This window comes from Ceraceosorus guamensis (assembly GCF_003144195.1).
Source record: "Ceraceosorus guamensis strain MCA 4658 unplaced genomic scaffold IE81scaffold_35, whole genome shotgun sequence".
NCBI lineage: Eukaryota > Fungi > Basidiomycota > Exobasidiomycetes > Ceraceosorales > Ceraceosoraceae > Ceraceosorus > Ceraceosorus guamensis.
Window position 1 is genome coordinate 89,027 of NW_020290030.1, and position 24,179 is coordinate 113,205.

A 24,179-nucleotide genomic window follows, 5' to 3' on the forward strand; every position below is an offset into this window, starting at 1 on the left:
ACGAGGATCCAGAAGAAGCACTCTTGATGCACGAGTGCGCTAAATCACGAGCGGTCATCTACGCGAATCTCGCCGCGTGCCATCTGAAGCTGGAAGACAATGCTGGCGCCGTGAAGGCATGCAACGAAGGTGAGCGGCCGCTTCGCTGCCAAGTGCATGCGGAAGTTCGTGCGCTCATTTGTCCCTCTTTTTCAAATGACAGCTTTGCTCGACGATCCCGCGTACATCAAGGCCCTCCATCGACGTGCTCAGGCAAATGAAACCATCGGCAACTGGTCTTCCCTCAGCTCCGCATTGGATGGTGAGTGATCTATCAGACGCTTAAGTTGCGCGTACACGCAAGACACGCTCACTGAAGCTGAGGGCGGACTCAACAATATGCCAGATTACAAGACTCTTTCGCAGATGCACGAGACGCCCGCTTCTTTGCGCGCGACGCTGCGCACAAAGCTGCAAACGCTTCCGCCGCGAATTGAGGAAGTGGGCAAGAAGGAAAAGGAGGAGATGATGCAAAAGCTAAAAGGTGTAGGTGATAGCGTGCTCGGTAAGTCGCTCGTCGGAAAAGAGTCGCAAAGCTTCGGAACTCGCAAGCTTGCACAGACTTACGCTTCTCCAACATCCTCATGCGGTCTCCCGCCAGGCTGGTTTGGACTCTCGACGGACAATTTCAAAATCACGCAACAAGAGGGCGGTGGATCTAGTATACAGTTCGTACCTAATCAAGGCACTAAGAAATGATGATGTCCTTGGCATAGGAGCCGCCATCAAGCTTGCGAGAGGCTTTATTCGACGTTGATGTGGCACAGGCGATTTGAGAGGTGGTACAAGCTGACGCTGGAGACGAAGAGAGACGCCAGCGCCCTCTTGATGCTGATACGACCGATTCTTGGGAGACAAGGGATCTAGAACCAGGATGGGGTTCTGCTGTGATGGCAGTGGACAATTCGACAGGCGGTTGCGCAAGAGCTGGACCTCTCTATCAGACCGCGTTGCGGGATGAGTTGCTGGTGTCTCGCTGCGCTTCATCCTTCACAGGCAGCCTGTCTTGTCGAACAGGACGCGCTTCGGTAGCACCCTCCGCTCGCATTAGACCCTTGGCCTCTCTTCGCTTAGCATCTTCTCTTTCAAACCACTCCAAAGCCTCGTTCCTTTCCAAACCCCATCTTCCGCCTCGCTCGGTAGGACGAGCCTCACCATAGGCGAAGGGATTAAAGTCTTGGCTCTCGATAGACGCCAGGGTGTGGTTGATGAAGCGATGGTTGGCTTCGTCAGCTCGCAGAGCGCGCATGACGTCCGAGAGGGTGGCGCTGCTCTTCAAGCCCCAATAGTCTTTGGCCACAGCTGGTGCCGGGAATCGCTCCCACTCTGGCAGTCGACCCGCTTCAATGTCTCGAAGGATGTTGGTGTAGGTGATGACGGCTTCTTCCTCCAAGACGCCGACGAAGCGATGGGCCAACCGAGGGGCGATCATGTAGCCTACGGAGAATGCAGCAGTGAAGACGACCTGTGCAAGGGCGATCATGGTTCGCATGAAGAAGCCGGGGCGGTAAAGCTTGAGCGCGACGAGCAGGTGCATCCGTTCATTTTGAGCGTCCTCCAATAGCGTCTGGATCCAACCCTTGTCCCTGCGCATCAGGCGCAGGCTTTGCAGATGCCTGATCATGGCTGCGCTGAAACCTGGAACCCCGGCGATGGTTTCGAGGAACACGATGCGAATGAGCCACTGCTCGGGCCCAAAGCAAATGCCGCGCTTGCGCATTTCCCCCAACTCCATCACCTCTGGCAGGCTTTCGGCTGCGAGCGCGTGATCTTTGCGGCGAGGCTTGACCGCTGCTCGTTCATCGTCCATGGAAGGGGTCGAGACTTGTCTCCCCTCGGCTCCCATCACCTTTGGGAATTTCTCCCGATGCTTTGGATATCGAGTGGCAACATCAAATCCGGTCCTGACGAGCAGGGAGCGGAGAGATGACGTGTCAGCAAAAAAATTCATCGCGACTACGTGGAGGAAGACAAAGGGCGCACCTCACTACTCGCACCAGAAACGCGGCTGAAGGCCAATTGGGGAATTTCGAAGTCGTTCAGTGAGCAAGCGCGTAGCATCTTCGACAAAGCAGAAGGACTCACCGATGTGATCTGATGCTCCTTTGAGCTCTTTGTGTACGACGCGCACAGCATCCAGCTCTGCGGTTGTGCGTACACGGTGAGAACGGTCGGCGAGAGGCAGGCACAAGGAGGTCATTGAGGATCGCTCACCTTCGTCGGTATACGCATTATGAGGTGTCCATCCGGGCTCGCTACGATCTTTGGCAGCTTCTGAAGGAGGCACGAGGTGAGGGCTATCCTTTGGATCGGTGCGAGAAGCACTGCTGCCGCCGACCGAGACGGAGCTGTTGTGAGGATGAGAGGTGAAGAAGTGCCTCATCTGATCCTCCTTGCTGAGCCGCGGGTGCGGGTAAGAGCTCAACGATGTGGCGCTGAGCTGACCGCGTGACAAGCTGCCCATGTTGCGGGATGATGGGGTCGTGAGCTGACCCTGATGGGCTGCACATCTACCAGCGAGGGCGATGACGGGAGCCACGCGCGCTGCGCTCGTTGAAGCCACATAGGCCAAGTGTAGGCTAGAGCCTGCCATAGCAGGCAACCCGGCAGTGAGCATGGGGTAGGACAGGGCGGCGGTATGTGTGGTGATAGAAGGATGGGATGTTGTAGTACTGTTGACTTCTGGGAAAGGTGTTGACTGGTGAAGCAGGTAGACGATGAACGACGCCCCGAGGGGGGATGAGGATACGTAGGCTCGCCCTTATATACACACTTTGTGGCTGTGCGTGTTCCCGATTCATCATGCACACGCGCGCTTCTCCACAGCAGCGAGGCAGGCGTGGATAGTCGTGAGTGTGTTGCAGCGACGTGCATGACACAGATGCGCGAGCAGCAGCAGCAGCTAGAAGAGAAAGCCGTGGGTGACTCACAAAAGCACAAATGAACCTCAGCGAGCGTCTGTGCTGCATTGGATACCGTCACTGTTGTAATAGTCAGCCGGAGCATTCCGCCGGAGCATTCCGAGACTGTTTCTCCTTAGATGAGGCAGCCTCATTATTGAAAGTCTTACTCTACAGGACATGCTGGAGTGTGTGTGTGTGTGGGTGCGAGTTGCGAGTTGCGAGTCGTGAGTGTGCCCATATGCCTAAGCTCATGCGCCATGCTCGATCGCGACCCGCACCCGCACCCGCACCCGCACCCGGCCGCACCCTGCTGGCCAATCCTGCCCTTCGCGTTTGTCGGCCGCTGCAACACGAACATCAACAAGGATGCGATGCGATCCAGCAATAAAGACGAGTGCCGCTTCGCCTTTGTGGCAGTTGCCTCCAAGGTTCACTGTGAGTATTTCCTCAGATTCCCTTGATTGCAGTCAAAGTGTGTGGTCGATGTGGCTCTCTCCTCGTCATCCACGGATGTCATTCACATTTTGATTCACATTGCGGCGCGCACACCTAGCACATCCTCCACTTCTGCGTATACAGTAGCGTGTGTGGTGGATCAAATGGAGCGCGCGGAGATTTCTTATTCAAGATTCACGATTCCCTGTGATACGGACTATGTATATGCATGCATGCATGCAGGCGCGCGTCGGGCAAGCCACTCCGCTCATCGCGGTAGCGTCCGCGGACGCCCGTCGGGCCCTCGGCTCTTGCGATCCATTTAGCTCACGGCGACTTTTGATACCGTAACAGCAACTCCTATTCTCGTGAACTATGTGTACGGTACCGTATTGTTTCTTGGAAGCCCCACGCGAACGCGCTCGACCGCGTGCCCGCGCTTCATGAATCATAAGGCAGCAGGAGCAACGCGGCGCCGTCTCGGTCATTACGCGCTTGCCCGTACTTTTCCGACTACGCAGCACTTAAGGTGAAAGTCACGTGCGATCTGCACTCCAAGGTCAAGCGGTCGCGGAAGAATCACGTGCTTGTGGAGGCCTGTTGGGAGCAATTGAATCTTTGAATAAAATCGCGGGCGCTCCTGAGCGAAAGCACGGGTGCTGATGGTCAGCATCCTCGAGATTCTACCGTACATCGCGCGATGGGATTCTCGAGATGAAGCTTGGATCGATGACTTGGTGCTGAAGATTTTTCTCAAGGACTACATACCAACATCTGACCACTTCGCTCCGTCGAGGCGAGCAGTGCATCCAGCTTTCCAGTCCTTTCGTTGCGTCAGTCCACTCTCAAGTCACTCACAGAGTGCACGCACGCCGCATCCGATCACCATCACAAGGTTAACCTTGAGATCCTTGTGCAGTCGCCTCCACTCGACGCACTGTCAAAGCGCTGACACTTTGCGGAGGTTCGAACTCACAGTCGTCCCTCTACGGGAGCTCCCCGAGGCCTGTTTGATCGGAGCTCAGAGCGTCGACCTTTTGCGCGCCGTGCACCATGACCTGGGCTGGATCGCCTGAAGATGGCGGGAAGTTGCCAGGGTTACCCAACGATCGCGTCTTTCCCCGCTATTGGCTACAGCAGCAGCTCACACTCTCGCTCTTCATCGGCATCGGATCGTTCCTGCTCTTTTCCCTCATCAGACGCAAGTATTCGAGCGTCTTTGCACCCCGCACCAAGTTGAAGGGCTTCACGCCGCACGCCCAGGGCATCGACGATGGCGTGTTCAGCTGGATTCGGCCGACCATTGCGACGCCGGAGTCGAGCATTCTGCACATCGTTGGGCTAGACGCTGCTGTACTGCTCTCCTTCTTCAAAATGGGCTTTTGGATCTTTGCCTTCCTGAGCATCTGGACTTGCGGCGTGCTTATGCCTGTGCACTGGCACTACAACGGTACCATCGATGGCGTGCCGCCATCCGAGGATGACAGACGTCGCCGCGATCCGCCAAACGACGGAGGCCGCAAGCTCACCTTCGCACGAGTGGGTGACGACAAGATGCCACTGCCAGGCCCGGGACAGCCGACTTTCCCTTGGTCGCCTCCGGATGTGTCGGCGCTGCACTTGACCCACCTTCTCACCCTTTACCTCACCACCGCACTCGTCTTGCGAGCCCTTTGGAAAGGCGGACTTAAGTTCGTACGTAACCGCCAGCTGTACGCGCTTGATCTGCTCCCTTCGATTCCTGCACGCACGATCGAGATGCGTTACTTGCCGCAGCACCTGCGAGACGAGCGCAAGCTGGCGGAATACTGGGAGAACTGCGGTCTGCAAGTCGAGAGCACGGCTGTAGGCAGGCAGGTTGGTGGGCTGGGCGGAATGCTGGCCAGAAGAGCCAGCAAGCTGTACGAGCTGGAAGGAGCTTGGGTCAAATGGCTCGGCAATCCAACCAGCGCTGAAGGCTACGATCCAGACAAGATCGCTGAAGCATTGCAATCCAGGGCGGAGCAGTTTGCAGTGGTGCAGAGCGCGATATCCGCCAATGGTCGCAACCCTACCAGTGCTGCTGACATCGATACGGAAAGGGCGCCACTCTTGAGCAGCACTCAGCAGCAGCAGACTTTGGACATGCCCGATGCTCTGGCCAGCATCAAGCATCCCGCTGGCCGGGCACGACCCACCAAAAGACTTGGGTGGCTCGGAATGGGTCGCAAGGTCGACCTGCTGGACCATCTCGCGCGTGAATTTTTTGCGCTGGACTCTGCCGTCAGAAGCATGCGAGAACAGGACAGGCCAAGCGCTAATACCGGCTATGTCACCTTTGTCGACGCCGCGAGCGCAGTGAGTATGCGGTTCGCCGGACGAGATGTCGAGTCCACGTCTTTAGGACGACTTTGCAGGTATGCTGACGCCCTCTTGCCTTTGCTACCCCGCCGCAGCAAATCGCCGCACAAACAGTGCACTACCCTCTACCCTTCTATTGCAAATCCAGTCTCGCCGTCGAGCCTAGAGACCTCATCTGGTCCAACGTCTCCTTGGCGCCTCTCGAACGCCGCCTGCGCCAACTGCTTGTCTCGGCCTTCACCTTCACCCTGTTCATCTTCTACATTCCACCTTTGGCATTCTTGGCATCTTTGCTCAGCCCTGCGGCTATCGAAAAGTACTTGCCTTGGCTTTGGAAAGTCCTCGAACGCAGCGATCGTCTCAAAGCCCTCGTTCTCACCTCTCTACCCTCGTTGGTTTTGATCTCTTTCAACGCCCTGCTGCCTATGGTGTTGGAATGGACTGCTTACCTTCAGGGTCTACGCGCAAAAAGCCTGGTGGAGCTCAGCGTTCTCAAGCGGTATCGTAAGTCATGCATCTCGTCTTCTTTCACATACTCCTGACTCCGCGCTGAACGATGCTGTTACCCTCGCAATCTAGATCTCTTTCTGGTGATTTCCGTCATCTTCATCTTCTTGGTCACCACCACGCTCTGGAGTGTACTGCAAGACCTAGCTACGAGTCCAGCCAAGGTGTTGGACAAGTTGGCGCAATCTCTACCTGGCGCACGCTTCTTCAGCTTGTCATACGTCGTCCTGCAGTCCCTCGCAGTCATGCCATTGCAGTTGCTGCAACTGCCCTTGGTCCTGTCTAGGGCTTGGGGTCGACTGTTCGCTCGCACGCCGCGTGAACACGCTGAGCTGAATGCACCTCCGCAGCTATACGCTGGCAGCGTGTATCCTGCTGCAATCATTGTCTTCGTGAGTAACAAGATGCCTAGCCAAGGGACTGCACCCGTCTCTCGCTCACACGTCTAAAACCTGCACTAGACGCTTGGCGTCGTCTACAGCATCGTCTCGCCTTTGGTCACCGTTTTTGGTGCGATCTACTTCGGGATTGGATACGTGGTCTTCAAGTACAAGCTGCTTTTCGTCTTTTACAAGGCATACGAGAGCAAGGGACAAGCTTGGCTCTTGACATCCACTCGATGCGTGTGGGCCCTATTGCTCTATCAGGTCTTTCAGATTGGCTTGTTCTCCTTCAGGAAGCAAGTCTTCCTCTCCCTCTTGTGCTTGCCACTGTTTGTTGTGACTGCGTGGTACGGCAGACATCTCAACAAGACGCTTCAGCCGCTCAGCGAGTATGTGAGCCTGTCCAGCATCACGGCTGTCACTCGTCAAGAGGCGGCCGCCGCAGCCGCGGCGTCGCAAGGGAGATCATTGTCCAGCATCACGCCGCGCCATGAAGACGTCAACCCGCTACTGGCGCTGCGTCTTGGAACCACGCCGGACGCTGAACACACTGCTTTGGCTCGCAAGCGGTATAGCGCAAAGGACGAAACCCTATTTGTTGCGCAACGCGATGCGCACACGGATTACAGAGAGCCTCCAGCAACCGGGTACTACAATGGTACTCTCGATACCGGTCGAAGGAGATATGGTCATCCCGCGCTCACAGGTCAGCTGCCAGAGCCATGGCTACCAATCCCCTCGGAAGACTTTGCGGACAAGGCGCAAGGGACGCTCGACGACCAAGCAGCCGCGGAGGAAGCAGCTGCTGGCGGAGACACCAGTCAAGGAAGCGCAGTCGAAAGAACGCGCAAGAGCAGCACTTCCTCTGACGTGGTGGTGCTCTCCCTCCGCCGACGCAAGTCTTCCCTCTTGAGAAGGTCTGGCGTCTCATCGCTTCTCAGATCCGGAAGCGTTCTCTCAAGCATCTCACGTTCAAACGCGCCTCAGCGGTCGAGCAGTCTCGGTCCGGCAAAGAAGAGCGGTGGCTCGCAATCGGCTGAAGAATCTGCAGGCGTGTGGGGAGGTGTGCAGCAAGGACCTAGAGGGTCCAGCGCAGGCGCAGCGCTCGGAGAAGCTCTGGGCGGGCCAGAGACTGTCGCGCCGTCCCGACGCAAGGCGCAGAAGCGTGGCACTACAGCCGACTCCTCCTTGCTGGACCACAGCGTGAGAGAAGAGGAAGATGAAGATGGCCCGCGATCGCGGTCGGCACCTCGAGGCGCTCCAGTAAGAGTTCTCGACGGGGAGGCTGAAGCGTTGGAACCCGATCAGGACGAAGATGATGTCGAAGATGAAGAGGACGAAGCCGCGGAAGGCGTCTATTACCACAGACGTCCGCGAGACTTGCCAGGAAGCTTTCCAGGCTTTTTGGAGGACGAGTAGACGCTCGTTGGGACTGCTGCCTCGTCCACAGATTGTCAAGCGTTCCGAGGTGCTTGCCCGCGCCGATCGCTACGTGAAGAGCTCCGTACACTTTGTTTCACGCACCTTCGTATATGTCCACATCCTCAGTGCCCTGGACTCAGCACCCAGCGTCGCTCACGGCACTCCCGTGAAATGTATGTATTTTGAAGGTCTCGGATCGGAAACGAGTCAAGGAGCGGTGTCACTTTTGCTGGACGGCGAACAAGGCACCCATGTGCTCGCTGCGAGCGCAGGAGACCCCGCATTCATGAACGCCTTGCTAGCAAAGCTGCGACGTTGCTACTCTTAGGCGAGCGTTGCTGGCTAGTGATTGCGAGATACGCACGGAGTCTATGCTACCACTTGACCCTCTCTAACCTCCTTGCCCGTCTTTTTGATCTTTTCCAAAACAGTATCGTAAGGAGCAGTTCCCTTGACCACTACAGTCTGAGTCTCCAACGATACATCGAAAGAGGAGACGCCTGTGGTATTCATGCATGTGAGAGGTTTCGCGACGTCAGTTTTGGGCTTGCGAATGGCACGAAAAGGAGGATGCATCGCCAGGGCAGCCAGCGAATTTTGGCGTAGCAAGAAGTCTGCTTCGCTGTTCCGAGCTTGGAGAAGCCTTCCCTCAGGGCCTTCGGTCCTTGCACAGCAGGCTGCAGCCCTGCTGCCACACACTACAGCCACCTGCGATCCTGCCTGTGCCACGCACCTTCAAGCTTGGAGAGCACTCGAGTGACCGCCCCGCTGCAGCCTCCGCAAGACATGGCGACGTTGAACCTGTACTCGTGCTGTTGAAGTGGTCAGGGGATCATCAGCGTAAGCATACTGAGAGGAGACAGTCGATCGCCTCGCTTTTTGTCTGGGCGTGCTCGACCCGAGCTGCGCTTTGCATCGCTACGCCTCATTGACAGATGCACGATCTCCCTCACCTCTGACATTGTGACTTGTGAGGATGAGTGCGATGGCTTCTGAGCGTGCTTAAAGTTGTGCCTTCTGGTCCTCTAGTCGTGCGCGGGCTTCAGTGAGATGATCGTGGTCCATACGATGAAGGTGGGTGCGGCTACCTCGACTTTTTTATACTCGTAACTTTGTAGCGGACGGTGGTAGGTGTGCTTGTTGATTGCAGCTGTCTCGGGTGCTGCTCAATCGCTGTTCACAGCTGATGTTGCTGCTGTGCGTACTTGCTCTGCACTCACGAGTCACGACTGTTGTGCCTATACTACTCAGACTTATTGGTCTGCAGATGTAGCAATCATCCAGAATGGCGTACGTGTCAGAGACGTCCAGCCCCGTGCCACAGCGGAGCTGCTGCTGCTGCTGGATGCATGCTTGAAGCGCGCGCTATATGTACACGATGGCGCCACGCGCCCACCAAGCTTAAATCCGAGGGCGCGCGTGCGCGCGCCAAGGCACGTCAAAGGTCAAGCGGCGGACTTCGGCAGGTGCAGGCAGGCAGGCATGCAATCAGCACGCGCCGATCTGCCATCCATCCATGCTGCTGGCTCGTCTGTCTGCGTGAAATCTGATGTGATCGATGCATGCATGCTGCTTGCGCCATTTGGCTTCGCGACGACGACACCATCATCAGCTGGGTCGCACGTGCCTGCATGCCAGCACGAAAATGGTCGCGTGTTTGAATTCATGTCGCCATGTATTCCTCTCTTCTCTTCGAATTCATCGATGATTTTTGGTCATGATTCAAATTCATCAGGGGTTCCATGGCAGGCGCGCACCACGTGACCGTCATTCGAAGCGACGCACGCGACGCAAATCTAGAATTAAAAGTCACTCGACTCCTTGACGAAGTAAATACCGTTTTGGAATCAAGAATCACTACGCAATTTCAGGAGAAGTCAGGTCAAATTGAAGACCCATCCCGGACTAACGACGTCCCATTTTGGACCTGACTGTTGAGATTCAATTTGAAATGCTGATGAATCCATCTCGGAGGTCCTTCCGTGCAGTCAACGTCAACTGTAGTCACATTCTGATGAGGGCAGATTCAACATTCTATAGAGGAGATGAGTCAAGAGTGTGAGTTTTGAGTGCAGATTCAAAATTATATTCGCAGACAAAGGGCTACGCGTACGGTACATGATGGACATGCGCGGAAATCTTGAATGCGCGCAATTGGAGTCGTGCGGCGGCATGCACGTGACCGCCGACAACCAGCGTCCGCGACAGGGCTCTTATTGCAGCGGCGTCACCCGTCTCACCATCATCAGGATGAATTCAAGATTGTGAGAGCCAGCAAGCATTTTGACCCCCCGTGCACCACCATCCGGTTCCAAGTCTGCTCGCACACCTCAGAGGAGCAACACAGGTTTGCCTTTCCTATCTCATCTTTGAGAGTGCCGCCCAGGCAGCGAGTGCTCGCTCGTTGCAGGGCACCATGATCAGCAGTGGAGGTATATACGTAGGTGGGTCATTCATCATTGAGCGCGCCTCCTATACGTCTTTGTTCCAACAACTCGCAGCCACTGCTCTCGATCGTCTCACCTTTGCGTCACGATACTCACTTTGACTCGCTTTCGGACCCGCGAAAAGAGGCAATGCACACGCGCTCGCACTCACGAATGCTGGCACACGCGTCCAGCTCTGATGAATGATCGAGATAGTCCGCCTCACATCCACGAGTCCCAAGACTCGAGGCAGAATGGGGAGCAGGCCGCTCGTGACGGGCTGACGTGACGTCCTGCGCTCAAAGTGATACTACTCTTCTAACTGTCTGTACTCATGTACAACGTGTGGGCATCACAGGCTCGACAGCAGCTATAGCTGTCTGTGTGCGACGACCGCTGACTCGGAGGGGAAAAAAAAAAAAAAAAAAAACAGGCCGATCATCGCGGCCTTGCGCAGCCCCGATCTCCGGCCCGTGGACAATCGTAGACTCGTGACTCGCGTCGCGTTGGTATATAGGTGGCGCTCGAGGATTAGAAAAGCGCTTCTCGAGGAGAGGAAAATGGTGACTGCTTTGCCGCAAAGGTAAGAAAGAGGCAAGGCGAGCTACGATCGAGTTGCTTGACCATGGGCGACATGCATGAGAACGTACATGCGTGCACAGCCCTTTGTTCTACACAACGGCGCGTCGGTCCCTGCCGAAGCATCGCTCGCTGCTGCATTCTTCCGCGATGTACGGCATGGCATGGCATGGCGTTGCCTTGTCGCCGCGAACAATGAGCGCTTGCTTATGGGTGCGGAGCTTGCCTGCAGCTCACAATCACTCTTCTAGTTGTCTTCTGGTCGACCCATGCTGACGGCAGGAGTTGTGCCACATTCACACGATTGGCTAGCCGGCTTAGCGGGCTCGCATGGCGCTTGCTCTCTACATCACAGGCAGCCAAGAGACGTGGCCGCGAATGGGGGAATGCGCCTTTGGCTACAGCAGCACCACCACCTCCCCTCCCGCGTGCTCCCTCCACGCGGGAGGAGAGACAAGCGACTCGGATCGAAAAAGCGTCGATCGGAGCTTGACCATCAGGCCAAAGCAGTCAGGAGCGACGAGTGCTTTTTCGCTTCCGAGAACAACAACGACAACAACAACAACAACGGCAAGGACAAAAGTCTGCTGACCCGTACATCGGCATGCGAGTCGACGTCTTGCTTTCGTTGTTCAAATGCGCGATGCTGCGCTTTTCAATCAAAAGAGTATACAGTACCTACAGTAGCTTCACACCACGCGGGCGCATCGCAGCGGCCCACTCGCTCACTTGCATGCATGCCTGCCTGCCTGCCTGCCTGCCTGCCTGCCTGCCTGCCTGCCTGCCTGCCTTGCTCCGCTGCTGCCGTGCGGCCTGGAACGCAGCAAGGACGTGAAAGTGGAGCTAGCCGAGTGCCACTGAGTGGCTGCGAGTGTGCGAGAGCAGCAGGCAGGGCGCGGAGTGGAGTGCAGTGGCGTGCAGTGGAGTGCAGTGGAGTGCAGCAGATGCAAATGCAAATGCAAATGCAGGGTGCCATCCTTGCTGCTTGTCTGGCCCTTGTTCTCCCTTAATTCCAACTCGAGCATCAACCTCTCGAGTGTCGTCTCGACACACAACGACAGCCTCGCTCCGCACAGCAGGCTGGCTGACTTCTTGTCTTGTACGACGAGCTGCTTGATCCAGTTTGAGTCTGATGAGCTTATGTCTCCGATCCTTCTGGTCCAGTCCAGTCCGGTCCAGTCCAGTCCGGTCCAGTCCAGTCCAGTCACGCCAGCTCCCGCCGTGGCTCGACCAAGTCAAAAGTCGAGTTTTTGAGTTCCTTTGTTCGTTCCAAGCGCCAAGTTCGATCTGTACAGCATGCACAATTTGCACCGCCCCGCGCATTCGCAGCCACCACAAGTCTAGTCACGATGCGTCCAGTCGCTTGACCGCCTTTGAATACTCACGACTGTACGACCCCGGATATACTTGCAAAGGCGCTGCGGGACCATTGTGATTCGAGCTGTTGTTGAGCAGCGACTACGCTGAACGATCGAGAAGAGTTGCGATACCGGCTTCATGCAAGTCGAACGTCTGGCTCTCCCGACGCTTCCACGAGGATTCGCCGCTCCACTGGGAAAGATCGAAGCTTCAGGCTGCCGTCCTCACGCGACGATGTTGCAGTCTTGAACTCACTTGTCACTCGCATCCGCCCCCTACCTTGGTGTCATCCTCACCCATCATTCATTCTGCTCTCTCCCTCTCTCTCTCTCTTTCTCCCTCCCCCTATCCCTACATTCAGTTGACGAAATGTCCCTGGTCGCGACAAAGACGCAGACAATGTCTGAAATGTCTGACATCGGCCTCGACCTCCTCCCCGCACCGGCTCAAGTGCCTCAATGGCATCAGCCAGCGTCGCAAATCGAGCGTGGGACGCAGCCGATGCCAATGGAGGAAATCGTCCATAGGCTCCACAGTCTTGGATCGTACTTTTGGACCAGACCCGAGACGGTGAACCTGGTCGTTATCGTCACGCCTGCTGCCCAACCCCATGCCGCGGCAACGTCACCGAGAGGCCTTCAAGGTCCATCGCGATCGTCCATACGCGATACACACCCTGCTGCAGTACATTCACAGCAGCACGCGAGCCGCCCCTCCTCACCCCTTCGCAGGATAGAGGCACCCGGAAGGCAGAGCGGATTGTACGAGCGTCGTGCCGCGACCAAGATGGCTGCCGGCGAAATGACTCCCATGGGACCCGAAGCAAGCTGTTTGGAGAGCTCGAGAAGAGACTCGGAGGCGTCCACCTCGACTTGTGCCGGATCGTCTCTGATGGGCAGCAGCCGCATAGCGGAGCAGAGCTACACTCCTGCCACAAGTGTAGCTATCACGCCGATGAGCAGCAATGCACCCTCGCTAGCCTGCCATCGAGCAGCGCCCACCAAAGAAGTCGCGAGACTCTTACAGCCAATCCACGAGCAGCGCCGAGCATCTGCTCCCAGTCCATCGCGCCAAGAAGGTGCCGCACTGGCTCCAGTAGCTCGCACTCCCGCTCATCGACGGCTGACGTATCGTGTTCATTCAGACTATCTCACCACACAATCCACCCTTTTTCGAGACGTACTTGCTGAGCTCAAGCAGTCGCCTGCAGAGGCGGATGGGAGACCGACCATAGACGGTACATCACCGCTGCTCGGTGCACCCCAGGCTCGCCTCATTCGACCGGCGGCGCCCAACCTTTTGCCTGCCGTAGTGCTTCCCCTTCCCGATCCATCCGCCTTCTCTGCGATACTGCACTACCTCTACTTTGGCGACTTTACCGCCCTTGCCAACGCCATGGATTCTCGCATGGTCAAGTGGGAAGGTATCGTTGCCAATGCAGAAGCGCTCGGATGCGGCGCCAGCTTCAAGAGGCATCTGGGTCGCTATTGGAGGAGCAAAGTCGCTTCGAACGAGCAAGCGCCATCCCAGCCCGCATCCCCCATCCCAACGCACTTGAGGGATGGGCAAGGCACTTCGCGAGGCTCAGTCCCCGCGTTTTCGATGGCTGCCATGATGGCTCGTCGGACAGAGTCATCACAGGGCCGCTCGGATTCCGCCAATGATGCCAAATCGCGGCGTCCGATGAGTAGAGAGAAGCGGCCGCTAAGCAGCGAAGACGCCTCCAGAGACCCGGAGCAGTCGCGAGCATCGTCTCGCATGGGTCAGCTGGTGGTCAACAACGATGGCTTTGCAGTGCCGTGCGCTCCCTCGCACGCAAAGCACCGCAGGGTCAGCAAGGAGCTCGAGCCGAGCGGCGAAGGTCCGAACATGTTGTCCGCAATGTCAAAAGTGCGGATCGCGGAAAATGCGCTAAAAGCGCAGCACTTTGTGAGCAACAGCCGGCACGCCGCAGAGGCCTCGCACGCGGCGTTCCCTTTGCTCAGGCACAAGGATCAACCTCGCCTCGGCTCGGTCCTTGGCAGAGATAGAGCATATACCTGGACATCAGGGCGCGCCGTCTCGCAACCCTCCTCTTTGGTGGGACCTACTGAGTGAGCTTTGCCGCATTCGTCCGATCACTGCCAAGCTTCATTTGTCACCGGAACTTCCTCGATAATGCTATTGCTTTCGTCGCGCGTTGTGCTGAGTGCGTCATGAGCCAGCGTCAAAGACGTCGCCCTCTTTGATACAATTGGCGTACTGCCACGAGCGGCAGCAAAGATGGACGTGAGCATGTCAAGTCAGTTGGGCAGGTCCGATGCTGGATCTGCTGTCGCTATCGGTGCTTCGCACTCACCTCCTTTAGGTCCATGTTAGATACTTGCAGGTTGCAAACCTGTGGCATTTTTCGTGAGAAGAGGCAAAAGGCGGGCAAACGAAACACAAAGGGCTTAGTAAGCGAGGTTGTGGGGGGTTTCGCGACGCACGCATGCGTCTCACCACCTCGATGACACTTCTAGGCACCGCACGCAATTTGCCAACAAGCCTCTTGCCTTTGGGCTGCGTGGAGTCGACGTTGTAGATGAGCAGAGAGCCGTCCTTTGCTGTGCGCTCATCGGCCACGACGATGGCTGTGCTATCCCATTCCTGCTTCTCGAGCGTCTCGACAGCGTGATCGATGATGGCCTCTTGATTCTCCAGCTTGGCGGAAGGGCTGAAAGAGTCTGGCACGAAATGGACCACGTCCCACAGGCCCGACTCTTCTGGCGGCACGTCCGATGCCACTTCGCGAATGTAGCCGGACGAGCGGATCTCGGACAAGATCTTGTCCGCGTCTTGAGCGCTCAGATTGAAGATGGGGCTGGGTGCCATTCTGTGCAGCGCCTTGCCCTATGCCTCGTTCTGCCGCCAATTGGCTGTGGATGCTTGCGTGCGGCTTTCGTAATGTCAGGCGGTGCTCTCTCAGCCTCCGTGCCCTGCTCTTGCCGGGCCAGTATGCTGCGTTCACTGTTGGTATTTGTTACTTCACAAAGGCTTGACGAGTCTACTCTGACGTGGACGTGTGACGGCAAGCTGGAATTCGTGCTTGTATCTCGCCCTTACTCCAGTTGTTCACTCGTAACCCACGACTCCTGTGACAACTGCCCCGAGTCTCCACGCGGGTCAACGTGCGCTTAGCGCGCTACCACCACCATAGGCATGCACCAATCAATCACCTCCACAACCCCGCGCTATAGCCCGCGACAGCCGTACTCGTGATTGTACGTGATTTCTTCTCACTCGCGACGGTAGACATGCTCGCGCGCCTGTGAGGGAGGGGTGCTCCACTCTCAAACAGTCATCATCCAGCGAGCATGTGTGCGCTCGTAATTACGAATCTCCACTCACATTGCAAACCGCCTGCCTCTTCGACTCAACACCACTGCTTCGAGCAGTCACCTCAACGCCCTGCATTTTTGAGGTGTTCGGGGCGTTTGCGATGGCAGATGGGCAGTCGTTGCCGCGATGAGCTTGCCCGAGGCCCAATCTCTGCGTCGGAACGAGCGCGAAGACATGTCGTCGCACAAGGTCCGTCTGATCGCAGAGCACATTGTCAAGCAGGTGGCCAGGCATCGATCAGAGGCGCTTGCACTGTCGAGCAGAGGCAGCAGCAGCAACGCGGGATCGCACGCCATCAAACCTCTATTGGTAGGCATGCAAGGGCCACAAGGCAGCGGTGAGTCGCATTTCCGATGAGCAAATGATCAGGTGGAACTGCTGCGCTGATCATCACCACCCACTCGCTTCGACGTCGCACGCTCATAGGCAAGACGACTTTGACATCTCAGCTGCTGGACGAGCTGAGGACTGCAAGGTACGATCTGCGCGCAGCCGTCTTCAGTCTGGATGGTGAGCGCGTATTGAAGGGACAAGGGCAGAAGGAGGCGGACTGGACACCAGGCTGAGCTGACATGACTTGAGCGCCGCTTAGACCTCTACTTGACCCACGCTGATCAGAAAGCACTAGCTGCTGCGCATCCTGGCAACAAGTTGCTCGAAGGAAGAGGTCAGCCCGGCACACACGATGTGCCGCTTGGCTCCGCCATCCTTCAGTCGATAGCCGGCATGAATGAGGCCAGCGAAGGCGGGAGTACAACTCGAGTGCTCGATCTGCCCGTCTACGATAAATCAGCTCATGGTGGGGAAGGCGACCGCTCAGGAGAGACTGTGAAGGTGCATGCACCCCTTGATGTGGTCATCTGGGAAGGGTGGTGCATGGGCTTTGGCTCGCTCGAGCCAGCCGTGCTGCGAGACAAGTACGATCGCTCATCGAGGGACGCTCAAATTGGCACCACTTCTGCATCCGGTGCATCATACTTCACCCGGCATCCGATCGTGCACCTTCAAGAAGTCAATTCGCAGCTTGCATCGTACGAGGCCACGTGGTGGGCTCAGGTCGATGCTTTTGTTCAGCTGGCACCCACGCCTCCTTCGGGACAAAGAGATGGAGGCCCACAAGCTTTGGAGACAGTTTTTACGTGGAGGCTGCAAGCCGAGCGGGCCATGAAGGAGCGGAATGGGGGCAAAGGCATGTCCGACGAAGCTGTAAGAGAATTTGTCGCGAGGTGAGTGCGCGAGCGAGCCTAGGAGGGGCGAGAAGGTATAGTTGCGAGAGCTCACGCGCTGTGCCGCGCCTCAGATATATGCCTGGCTACGAGCTCTTTGGGGATGGCGTACAGGGGGTCAAGAAGCCTTGGCATGGCAGAGGCTTGCGACTTGGGCTTGACTCGGACAGAAACGTGACTGAAGTGCGCACCTTCTGAGTCAAGCCGTCGATGATGCAATGCAGCGGGACTTTTGAGTCGTTCCGAGGCCGAATGCATGTTAGAAGACCAATCAGGAGCACAGAGGAGAATACAGTTTGGCAGAAATGGGACTCGTCTGAGAACAAAGGCTACGATGCTGTTGAAAATCGATGCGCACGTCGAGCTTGACGAAGAGAGTCTGCGCGGTTTGAATGGCTCAGATCTGCTCAGATCTCGCCGCGCTTGAGAGCTTTGCCGGTCTCCACCTTGTCCTCGTCTTTCTGGATCTTGCCAGCGATGACTTTCGCGTTGCCCTTTGCCGAAGCTACAGCTTTGCCCACGATGCCTCTGGTCGGCTTGCCATCATCATCGTAGCTTCCATAATCCGAAACAGCCTCCGAGTTCCCTCGTGGTCTGCCGCCTGCCTTTGGTTCGCCTCCATTGTTGTTGCTGTCGGGACATGGCTCGTCAGTGTAGTCTTGAGGCACATTGGCTTGCTTTGCCCCCTTTTCGTTCTTGGCCGCTTCCAATGCCTTTTCGTCGGCACTGCGCGTCGTCCCTTGACCGGCAGCGCTGTGACAGGCGCATCAAAGCCAGGAGATGATGAGAGCTCAGTCAGATATGAGCTGCATCCCTCCTGCTTTGGCCGCCAGCTAGCCGGATCGGGGCAAACGCGGTCCGCGTCGCCCGCTAGGAACTCACGTTGGTACATTGTACTCTGTGCCAATGTCTTGCTGCGACTTGTTCAGGCGTGCGGGATCCGAAGCTGGGGCGTAACGTGCAGAAGAGAGATCGTCGTGAGTTGCAGCACCGCACAATGCTAAGCGCAGAGGCAAGGAAGGGAAGAGCTCGGTTCGGCTCGGCTGCTCGGGCGCCACTCACGTCCTTTGGATCTGGTCTCTTCGACTCTCTCCTCCCTGCCAGACGATGCCGCTGATTCTCCGCTCTTGGCATCCGCATCGCCTCCATCATTGGGCACTGCTCCACTGTCCTCCGAATACTTTTCGCTTTGAGAGCCGGGCAGGATGGCGGGTGCGGCTTGATACACGTCCGATGCTTTTTGGGCAGCCTGCTCGTATGCGGACTGCGCAGTGGCGCCTGCTGATGAGACGAGGTCTCGAGCAGAATCGAGGTAGGATTGGCTTTGCGGTTGCTCTGCGTCCGTCATCTTGTGGATCGAGATGGGCGTTGCAGTGGTGTAGCACTCAGACTGTGTGCAAAGAGTCACAATTGCAGATGGCGAAAAGAAAAGAGCAGTCGCGAGTCAAGGGCGGGGTGTGGGTGGCAGAGACAGTCGTATGCCCGCCTTGGGATCGAGAGGTATATGTATGCTCAAGAGACTCACGACTTGTCCTCCCTGCACCCCCATCATCACACTCGTGGCTCGTGACCCGTGTTCGTGCGTCACTCCATGCTTAATTCGGCTCACCGCCCGCGGCAGGAACATCAACCTCGCTTACCATCCATCATGTATGCACTGCTCTTGACTTGGCCTTTTATTTGCCCCGCATTGCATCCACACGCACTTGACCAGAAATAGCTACAGCGACGCTGCTGTACAGCGGCGACTCTTCATAAATGGCTCATTGAAAGTCGCCGGCATCACCCTCAATGCACATTGTAGGTCCGACTTGGGCGACAGCAGTCAGAAATGAAAGGCAGCAGTAGCGGCAGCAGCAAAGCACCACTCCTCTTTGACACCTGCGACTACAGTCGTGAATCACGAGTCACTCGTGACTAGCAGCACACGATGTCATTCATGAGTCACGACCCGGCACGAATGGCGTGGGAAGCTTTTGCGGGAAAAGCGGCGAGTTGACGTCAATCAACGAATTCGTTCACTCGATCACCTCGCTCGTCTCGATTCACCACATCGCACTCAACTATCTCCAAAAGACGGCGGGACGATGCTCTACGCCCGCATCACACCTCGTATCACCATACTTGCTGTGACTGACTGCACACGAAACAAGTCACTCTTCAGACTCTTTCCTCTGACTCGTACACGCTGTGACCATGGCCGTCCCTGTCGAGCTGCAGCGCCAGCGGCAGCTGGAGCGCTGGAGTTGCTCGCGGCGGACATTCCCAGCTTAGGTATAGCGTACAACAATGCACGCGTGCAGCCTCTTAATTCATGATTGAACTGGCCAGTCTTCGCGTGCACCGCCACGATCGGGCGGGCGGGACAAGCTGCATGGCCGCGGTGTGATCACGGATACGTCATCGAAAGCGCGCACCTTGATCGGGATATCCTTTCGCATGCTTAATTGCCATCCGTGATCCGCTCTCATCGAGGGGTGTATAGCTACTCACTGACGTGTGAAGAGCAAGTCAGACACTCGTGACTCGTGACTCTCCTACGGTCGTGGATGACCGTGGGTAGTCACAACACAAAGGCGTGCAGAAGCGATCTCGAAGCGCGACACCATCGCAGCCTCTTGACTCACGCTTCAAAAATTGCGCGTCGCGGGTCATTTCTTCTTCGCGCTGCCTGTGGATCGCTTTCAATGTAACGCAATGACGATCAGAGCAATGCTGGCTCATTTCCCATTCACATTCGAACTGGTGAGCGTAAGCACATCGAGACTCTGCTCTCATTCGATGAGAGTCAGGGGCGTTGAGCAGTGAGCAGTGATGGTGGAGGTGAGGTCTTTGTCACGCGCTCGAGGAGGTAGTCGATGTCTGCTACCGCTTGAGAGTCTGACTGAGCGCCTCGATGGTCTTGAGGGCATCATTGCCGACCTCTTGAATGACCTCTCGAGCGGGCTTGATGACGTTCATATTCCCCACTCCCGTTCCAGCCCACGTGACGATCCTCTTCTCGTCGCCCTCACCTTCCGCTTGCTTGTATCGTCTCCTTCTTGACTCGGCGTCACCCTCTTGAGATTCGTAAGCTTGCACCGTGGCGTTGATCACACCCCTCCCATCCACACCCTCGGGCCAACCGAGCGTACCGCGCGCCTCGTCGAAGGCCATGGTCCGCTTCGTCTCGGTCGAAGAAGCCTTTAACAGCACTTGCTTTTGCGCGTCAGAGTAGGCCGCTTCGGGCGTCAGCAAGAGGCGCGTGCCCAACACTCCTCCATCCGCTCCCAGGGCTAGGATGGAGGCGAGGGATCGACCATCGGACAGGCCGCCTGCGCCCAGCAACGGCGGCACTTCTCCCCGACTGTTGCCAGGCTTGAGAGTTGGCAGGAGAGCGGCAATGCGAGGCAGTTGAGCATGCAGTGGTGGTGAGGAGCCCAGTCCGTGTCCACCAGCTTCGCAGCCTATGGCGAGCAAGCAGCGCAAATCAGCGGTCAGTCAAAGAGGGCTGCCGAGCACGATGCGAATCCGCCGTGATATCTTTCCCCCTGCCCACCTTGCGCGCCCGATTGCCCCCGCTCACCTTGCGCCACCAGCACATCCGCGCCGCAGTCCTCCACCGCAGCTTTGGTCTCTTGCTCGCTGCCGATGCCAATGAACACCTTCAAGCCGTCGCCCTGTCCGTTCAGCTCCGCATCCCTCTTTCTGATCACCTCGGTCCACACGCGCATCTCATCAGCATCACCGAAACTCAGCCAGACGGCAATGGGTCTGGGCTTGAGAGCAGCGTCGAGCAGAGAGATGACTGGACTATTACTTCCAGCTTCGGAATGGATGGAAGTCTTGAGAACTTCGTCCGAGGATGTCGGCTTGACGCCCCCTTTGCCGCCCGAATGAACGTGAGACAATCTCCAAGCTAGAAATCCAACGCCGATATTCACTCGGGAATCATCGACGGACGAAAAGGCATTCTTGACATCCTGACCTTTGAAGGCGTCCAGTGCTACCCTAAACTCTTCTCCCATCTTCTTGGCATCGTAATAGCCTGCTCCGATGAAACCCAAGCCGCCTCCTAGCGTCGTTGCGGCTGCCAACGATCCTCCTGAAGCGTTGGCCATGGGACCGCACACGATAGGATGCGCAATGCCCAAGAGCTGCGTCAGCTTCGTCGAGAGTGACATGATGCTGAGGATGCTGATGAGCGCAGTTGGTGTCCGCACCTGAGAAGATTCCACGCCGGGAACTGGAGAGCAGGAGAGCTCAGCAGGTGGGAAGCGCTCAGTAGGAGTAGCTCGGACCTGGTGAACTTGGTAGCAAAGCAAGACCTGCAGGTCACGAAGTAGGCAGCAGTAGAGACCTCTTATGAAGCGTCGCTCCGGACGAGGGTCTGCTGTCGTGGAGCGGAATGCGGGGAATGCGAAGAGGCTTGGTGCGTGCGGATTTGTCGGGTGGAGCGAGGCCAGCAGCAGCAGCGCAGGGATCGAGGTGCGTGCGCGGGGAAACCGGTCGCGGCCTACGATGCATGCACGGCCTGTTTGCTGATCGATGCCGCGCTGCTGTGTGCGAGGAGCGCTCATCGCAGCTATCTCTCGTCCAGACGGCGACTGCCCATCATTCAAAAAAGGTGCCAGCAATCATCACGGACCGCCACGACATCCACTTCAAGAGTCAGGATTCCCATGATCAGTTGCTCGTCGGACATCGCGGGCAACCCTGTGCGAAAGCCGAGATCACATCACGCTTCAGGCGCCCGACCAAGCAGGCGCCTTGCCGGCCGTAAATCCGTCGCGTTGCATGACTGCCGAGACTGATTGAGATCGACACTCCTTCGCCGAACAGAAGCATCCACTGCTGCATCTGAGAGGTCATCCTGACACCGCGCACGCGCATTCGAAGGGGAAAAAGGCAGAATCATGTTCGTTTCGCAAAGCCGTGACAAGAGTACAAGTGGTCCGATCGGGACTGTGGCAATTTTGGGCAAATGCTGAGAGTCTGGCGTAGAGAGGCGCTGTCCCTCGCTTTTCTAGATGGCACCGGTTCGGCTTGCGTTGAGCTGCACGGCGGTAGTGGCGCAAATCTCGGCTAGCCTGCGCGCCTTGTCGTCGAGCTGACCCAGCAGCATGGTGCTCTCCAACCTGCTCGGTTCATTCCCAAGCTTGAGCTTCTCCTCGATGGGCAGAGGCGCCAATCCCTGCGCTTCTCTAGTCACATTCTCTGCTTGCTTTCTGGCAATCTGCGACTCCAGTCTGGCTTTCTCTCGAGCCAGCTGCCGGCTCTGATAGCCCACATTGCCATTCTCTGCAGCGTAGTCGTCCAGAGCTTCCAGAGTGGACTCGAGCGCCGAGGAAAGTACGGGTGTATGCGTGAGAGCCAGCAATGTGTGAGGCGAGCTGATGGCTGCTGTGGGCGGGTGTGCGAGCTGGTACGCGGCGGAGCTTTCGAGAGAGCCCGGCGTAGGCGCAGCTGGCGTCGAGAGAGTAGACAGCAAGGAGGAAAGCATCGCAGTGTTGTGCAAAGAGACTGGGATTTCGGTGAGAATGTTTGAGAAGGTAAGGCGGTGCTCGATGAGACTGTGAAGGGGGGCAAATAGGTAAGTCGAGCTAATTTGCACACGTATTCCAAGAGTTTCAGAGCCAGCTTGCTTACCCGCTAGCTGTGAAAGCATTTTTGCGATGCGCCTCAATGAACGAAGGGGCGAGGCGGTAAGCCTTCACCACAGTATTGCCTTGAGCGGACTGCGCCAGGTCTGAGGTACGAGATAGCAGGAGAACACGCGGTCAGCGAGACGCGAACATGCTGCGATCGGGCTGCCAGCCGGTTTGCAACTCACCGTGAACGACGAGCACTCCCTTGCCTCTTCCGTGAGGTCCTTCACGCTCGAGCAATCCAGCAACGGAGAACAGACCCTCGACGATGGGCGTCTGCAGGAAGCTGCCCAAGAAGCAGCTCTGATACAGGCCTACCGGATTTGCGTCCGCATTTACGTCCCTCATAAGCTTGACCATGGATGCGGTGTAGCGAGCGGCTGGTCAGAGAAGGCAGATGGATTCAGTGTCGTGTGTGAGACCAATGGATGCAAACTGCGCCCTTCCAGTGAAGCTACAGCCGCTTTTCCCAGGCCATCGGTAGACTGGACGAGCTCCAAGGGTTTCGCTGTTGCTTGTCGCAGCGTGCGACAGCCAGGCAGCGTCGAGACAGCCTTCTCGCATTCAAGCGCGCTGACACTCACCGCTCTTTGCGCTCTTCTCGATGTCCTCATCATCGCCGCCCGAACTCTTGAGCGAAGAAGCAGGCAAAGGGAAAGCGTTAGAAACCTCAAGGGCGCCGCCAATATCAAGACCCAACAGCGCTCCAGCAGCTTGGTGGGGATGAGCGTCCTTGCTGTGTTTGACAATCTTTGTGAGAGCTAGGCCGTCCAGACGGACAGAGGTGATGTGCTCCGTCTCGCCGTCGAGAGCGGCCAAGTCCTTGTCGGAGAATCGTGAAGCACCAGCCGCTGCTGCCGCCGCCGCTGCGCTCCTCCCAAACGCAGAAGGAGCATTTCTAGGCACGTCGCGCGGCTGAGGGCCTGGGATTTGTCGCTGTGACATGTTGAGTGTGCGTCTGGGAGAGGTGCGGTGCGCTCGCGGTGGCGATGGTCAGCGATGCTCTGCCAATCGTGAATGGTGTTTTGGCTGAGCGAGAGGCAGTCCCTGAAAGAAGATCTCAAAGTCTTTGAGTGCCACGCTTAACGTCACCTTCGCACCCACGCACACATCTATGTACTCCTCATCTGAAAAGCCATTTTTTATTTTGATTGCGAGCTTGTGTAAATTTGAATGAGTGCGTATGTATTGAGAAGATCTTGGTTCAAATTCTCTTCACTTGAAGCGCTCAATTGAATCACGGATCTTGAAGTCAAACACATTCGAGAGTTCAGCCAGGCAGACTCGTCACCATCTTGAATTGAGAATTTGAATGCGCGCGCACGCCGAAAGCTCCAACCTTGAAACTGAATTGCGCCACGTGGGCGGACTTGGAGTCATGACTGCTATGTAGATGCTCTCCGCCCGCGGAGCTGCGCGCGGTATACCGGTCAGGCGCGCAAGATGGCGGCGTGGGCATGGGCGCTATAGACGACGCGCACTTCGCTGGAATCTTGAATAGCGGGCAGCGCAGCGCCTATAGCTACATGTCAGCTAGCATACGCGCAGCAGCAAAATACCATGCAGCAACGAC

At 56.9% G+C, this 24,179-nt stretch overlaps 10 protein-coding genes across 10 annotated transcripts; 4 read left to right on the top strand and 6 right to left on the bottom strand.

Moving 5' to 3' along the window:
* Positions 1 to 26: 26 nt before the first annotated feature.
* Positions 27 to 738, top strand: IE81DRAFT_291043 (hypothetical protein; the record flags this gene model as incomplete). Its single annotated transcript, XM_025511879.1, has 4 exons — positions 27 to 129; positions 203 to 301; positions 386 to 544; positions 641 to 738. 4 exons carry the CDS (start codon positions 27 to 29, stop codon positions 736 to 738), a joined length of 459 nt encoding a protein of 152 aa, XP_025369122.1.
* Positions 628 to 2,163, bottom strand: IE81DRAFT_149000 (alternative oxidase). Its single transcript, XM_025510420.1, has 2 exons — positions 716 to 2,163; positions 628 to 641 (listed from the first exon to the last, which is right to left on the bottom strand). The coding sequence occupies exon 1, from the start codon at positions 1,988 to 1,990 to the stop codon at positions 980 to 982; it is 1,011 nt and encodes a 336-aa protein (XP_025369123.1). The 5' UTR covers positions 1,991 to 2,163; the 3' UTR covers positions 628 to 641; positions 716 to 979.
* Positions 2,164 to 4,063: 1,900 nt separating this feature from the next.
* On the top strand, positions 4,064 to 8,220 carry IE81DRAFT_314357 (DUF221-domain-containing protein). Its single transcript, XM_025512502.1, has 4 exons — positions 4,064 to 5,714; positions 5,813 to 6,221; positions 6,297 to 6,616; positions 6,686 to 8,220. The coding sequence occupies exons 1-4, from the start codon at positions 4,431 to 4,433 to the stop codon at positions 8,024 to 8,026; spliced, it is 3,354 nt and encodes a 1,117-aa protein (XP_025369124.1). The 5' UTR covers positions 4,064 to 4,430; the 3' UTR covers positions 8,027 to 8,220.
* A 178-nt stretch (positions 8,221 to 8,398) lies between these two features.
* Positions 8,399 to 8,991, bottom strand: IE81DRAFT_347851 (putative ATX1-antioxidant protein and metal homeostasis factor; the record flags this gene model as incomplete). The annotated part of the gene is made up of 3 exons (XM_025516199.1): positions 8,399 to 8,529; positions 8,763 to 8,841; positions 8,983 to 8,991. 3 exons carry the CDS (start codon positions 8,989 to 8,991, stop codon positions 8,399 to 8,401), a joined length of 219 nt encoding a protein of 72 aa, XP_025369125.1.
* Positions 8,992 to 12,762: 3,771 nt separating this feature from the next.
* Positions 12,763 to 14,490, top strand: IE81DRAFT_347852 (hypothetical protein; the record flags this gene model as incomplete). The annotated part of the gene is made up of 1 exon (XM_025516200.1): positions 12,763 to 14,490. The coding sequence occupies one exon, from the start codon at positions 12,763 to 12,765 to the stop codon at positions 14,488 to 14,490; it is 1,728 nt and encodes a 575-aa protein (XP_025369126.1).
* A 40-nt stretch (positions 14,491 to 14,530) lies between these two features.
* Positions 14,531 to 15,437, bottom strand: IE81DRAFT_323970 (hypothetical protein). Its single transcript, XM_025514110.1, has 3 exons — positions 14,875 to 15,437; positions 14,732 to 14,770; positions 14,531 to 14,634 (listed from the first exon to the last, which is right to left on the bottom strand). Exons 1-3 carry the CDS (start codon positions 15,244 to 15,246, stop codon positions 14,587 to 14,589), a joined length of 459 nt encoding a protein of 152 aa, XP_025369127.1. The 5' UTR covers positions 15,247 to 15,437; the 3' UTR covers positions 14,531 to 14,586.
* Positions 15,438 to 15,560: 123 nt separating this feature from the next.
* Positions 15,561 to 17,505, top strand: IE81DRAFT_323971 (P-loop containing nucleoside triphosphate hydrolase protein). Its single transcript, XM_025514111.1, has 4 exons — positions 15,561 to 16,090; positions 16,180 to 16,263; positions 16,346 to 16,979; positions 17,054 to 17,505. Exons 1-4 carry the CDS (start codon positions 15,928 to 15,930, stop codon positions 17,175 to 17,177), a joined length of 1,005 nt encoding a protein of 334 aa, XP_025369128.1. The 5' UTR covers positions 15,561 to 15,927; the 3' UTR covers positions 17,178 to 17,505.
* IE81DRAFT_323972 (hypothetical protein) lies at positions 17,056 to 18,486 on the bottom strand. The gene is made up of 3 exons (XM_025514112.1): positions 18,042 to 18,486; positions 17,862 to 17,925; positions 17,056 to 17,732 (listed from the first exon to the last, which is right to left on the bottom strand). Exons 1-3 carry the CDS (start codon positions 18,325 to 18,327, stop codon positions 17,387 to 17,389), a joined length of 696 nt encoding a protein of 231 aa, XP_025369129.1. The 5' UTR covers positions 18,328 to 18,486; the 3' UTR covers positions 17,056 to 17,386.
* Positions 18,487 to 19,437: 951 nt separating this feature from the next.
* Positions 19,438 to 21,198, bottom strand: IE81DRAFT_149622 (NPD-domain-containing protein). Its single transcript, XM_025510423.1, has 3 exons — positions 21,182 to 21,198; positions 20,545 to 21,063; positions 19,438 to 20,425 (listed from the first exon to the last, which is right to left on the bottom strand). Exons 2-3 carry the CDS (start codon positions 20,984 to 20,986, stop codon positions 19,845 to 19,847), a joined length of 1,023 nt encoding a protein of 340 aa, XP_025369130.1. The 5' UTR covers positions 20,987 to 21,063; positions 21,182 to 21,198; the 3' UTR covers positions 19,438 to 19,844.
* A 659-nt stretch (positions 21,199 to 21,857) lies between these two features.
* On the bottom strand, positions 21,858 to 23,777 carry IE81DRAFT_323973 (hypothetical protein). The gene is made up of 4 exons (XM_025514113.1): positions 23,191 to 23,777; positions 22,792 to 22,986; positions 22,608 to 22,707; positions 21,858 to 22,531 (listed from the first exon to the last, which is right to left on the bottom strand). The coding sequence occupies exons 1-4, from the start codon at positions 23,549 to 23,551 to the stop codon at positions 21,985 to 21,987; spliced, it is 1,203 nt and encodes a 400-aa protein (XP_025369131.1). The 5' UTR covers positions 23,552 to 23,777; the 3' UTR covers positions 21,858 to 21,984.
* Positions 23,778 to 24,179: the final 402 nt, after the last annotated feature.

Bases quoted from the DNA above. Each gene is read 5' to 3' on its own strand.
- IE81DRAFT_149000 (XM_025510420.1), bottom strand. From the start codon at position 1,990: ATGAATTTTTTTGCTGACACGTCATCTCTCCGCTCCCTGCTCGTCAGG.
- IE81DRAFT_314357 (XM_025512502.1), top strand. From the start codon at position 4,431: ATGACCTGGGCTGGATCGCCTGAAGATGGCGGGAAGTTGCCAGGGTTA. The intron at 5,715-5,812 runs GTGAGTATGCGG...ACCCCGCCGCAG, and splicing joins TTGTCGACGCCGCGAGCGCA to CAAATCGCCGCACAAACAGT. The intron at 6,617-6,685 runs GTGAGTAACAAG...AACCTGCACTAG, and splicing joins CTGCTGCAATCATTGTCTTC to ACGCTTGGCGTCGTCTACAG.
- IE81DRAFT_323970 (XM_025514110.1), bottom strand. From the start codon at position 15,246: ATGGCACCCAGCCCCATCTTCAATCTGAGCGCTCAAGACGCGGACAAG. The intron at 14,771-14,874 runs GTGAGACGCATG...AAAATGCCACAG, and splicing joins CTAGAAGTGTCATCGAGGTG to GTTTGCAACCTGCAAGTATC. The intron at 14,635-14,731 runs GTGAGTGCGAAG...CGCTCGTGGCAG, and splicing joins CTAACATGGACCTAAAGGAG to TACGCCAATTGTATCAAAGA.
- IE81DRAFT_323971 (XM_025514111.1), top strand. From the start codon at position 15,928: ATGTCGTCGCACAAGGTCCGTCTGATCGCAGAGCACATTGTCAAGCAG. The intron at 16,091-16,179 runs GTGAGTCGCATT...GCACGCTCATAG, and splicing joins GCAAGGGCCACAAGGCAGCG to GCAAGACGACTTTGACATCT. The intron at 16,980-17,053 runs GTGAGTGCGCGA...GCCGCGCCTCAG, and splicing joins GTAAGAGAATTTGTCGCGAG to ATATATGCCTGGCTACGAGC.
- IE81DRAFT_323972 (XM_025514112.1), bottom strand. From the start codon at position 18,327: ATGACGGACGCAGAGCAACCGCAAAGCCAATCCTACCTCGATTCTGCT. The intron at 17,926-18,041 runs GTGAGTGGCGCC...GTTACGCCCCAG, and splicing joins AGAGACCAGATCCAAAGGAC to CTTCGGATCCCGCACGCCTG. The intron at 17,733-17,861 runs GTGAGTTCCTAG...CGCCTGTCACAG, and splicing joins ACAGAGTACAATGTACCAAC to CGCTGCCGGTCAAGGGACGA.
- IE81DRAFT_149622 (XM_025510423.1), bottom strand. From the start codon at position 20,986: ATGGGAGAAGAGTTTAGGGTAGCACTGGACGCCTTCAAAGGTCAGGAT. The intron at 20,426-20,544 runs GTGAGCGGGGGC...TGCTCGCCATAG, and splicing joins GGATGTGCTGGTGGCGCAAG to GCTGCGAAGCTGGTGGACAC.
- IE81DRAFT_323973 (XM_025514113.1), bottom strand. From the start codon at position 23,551: ATGTCACAGCGACAAATCCCAGGCCCTCAGCCGCGCGACGTGCCTAGA. The intron at 22,708-22,791 runs GTGAGTTGCAAA...CTCGTACCTCAG, and splicing joins GGGAGTGCTCGTCGTTCACG to ACCTGGCGCAGTCCGCTCAA. The intron at 22,532-22,607 runs GTAAGCAAGCTG...CCCCCTTCACAG, and splicing joins AATGCTTTCACAGCTAGCGG to TCTCATCGAGCACCGCCTTA.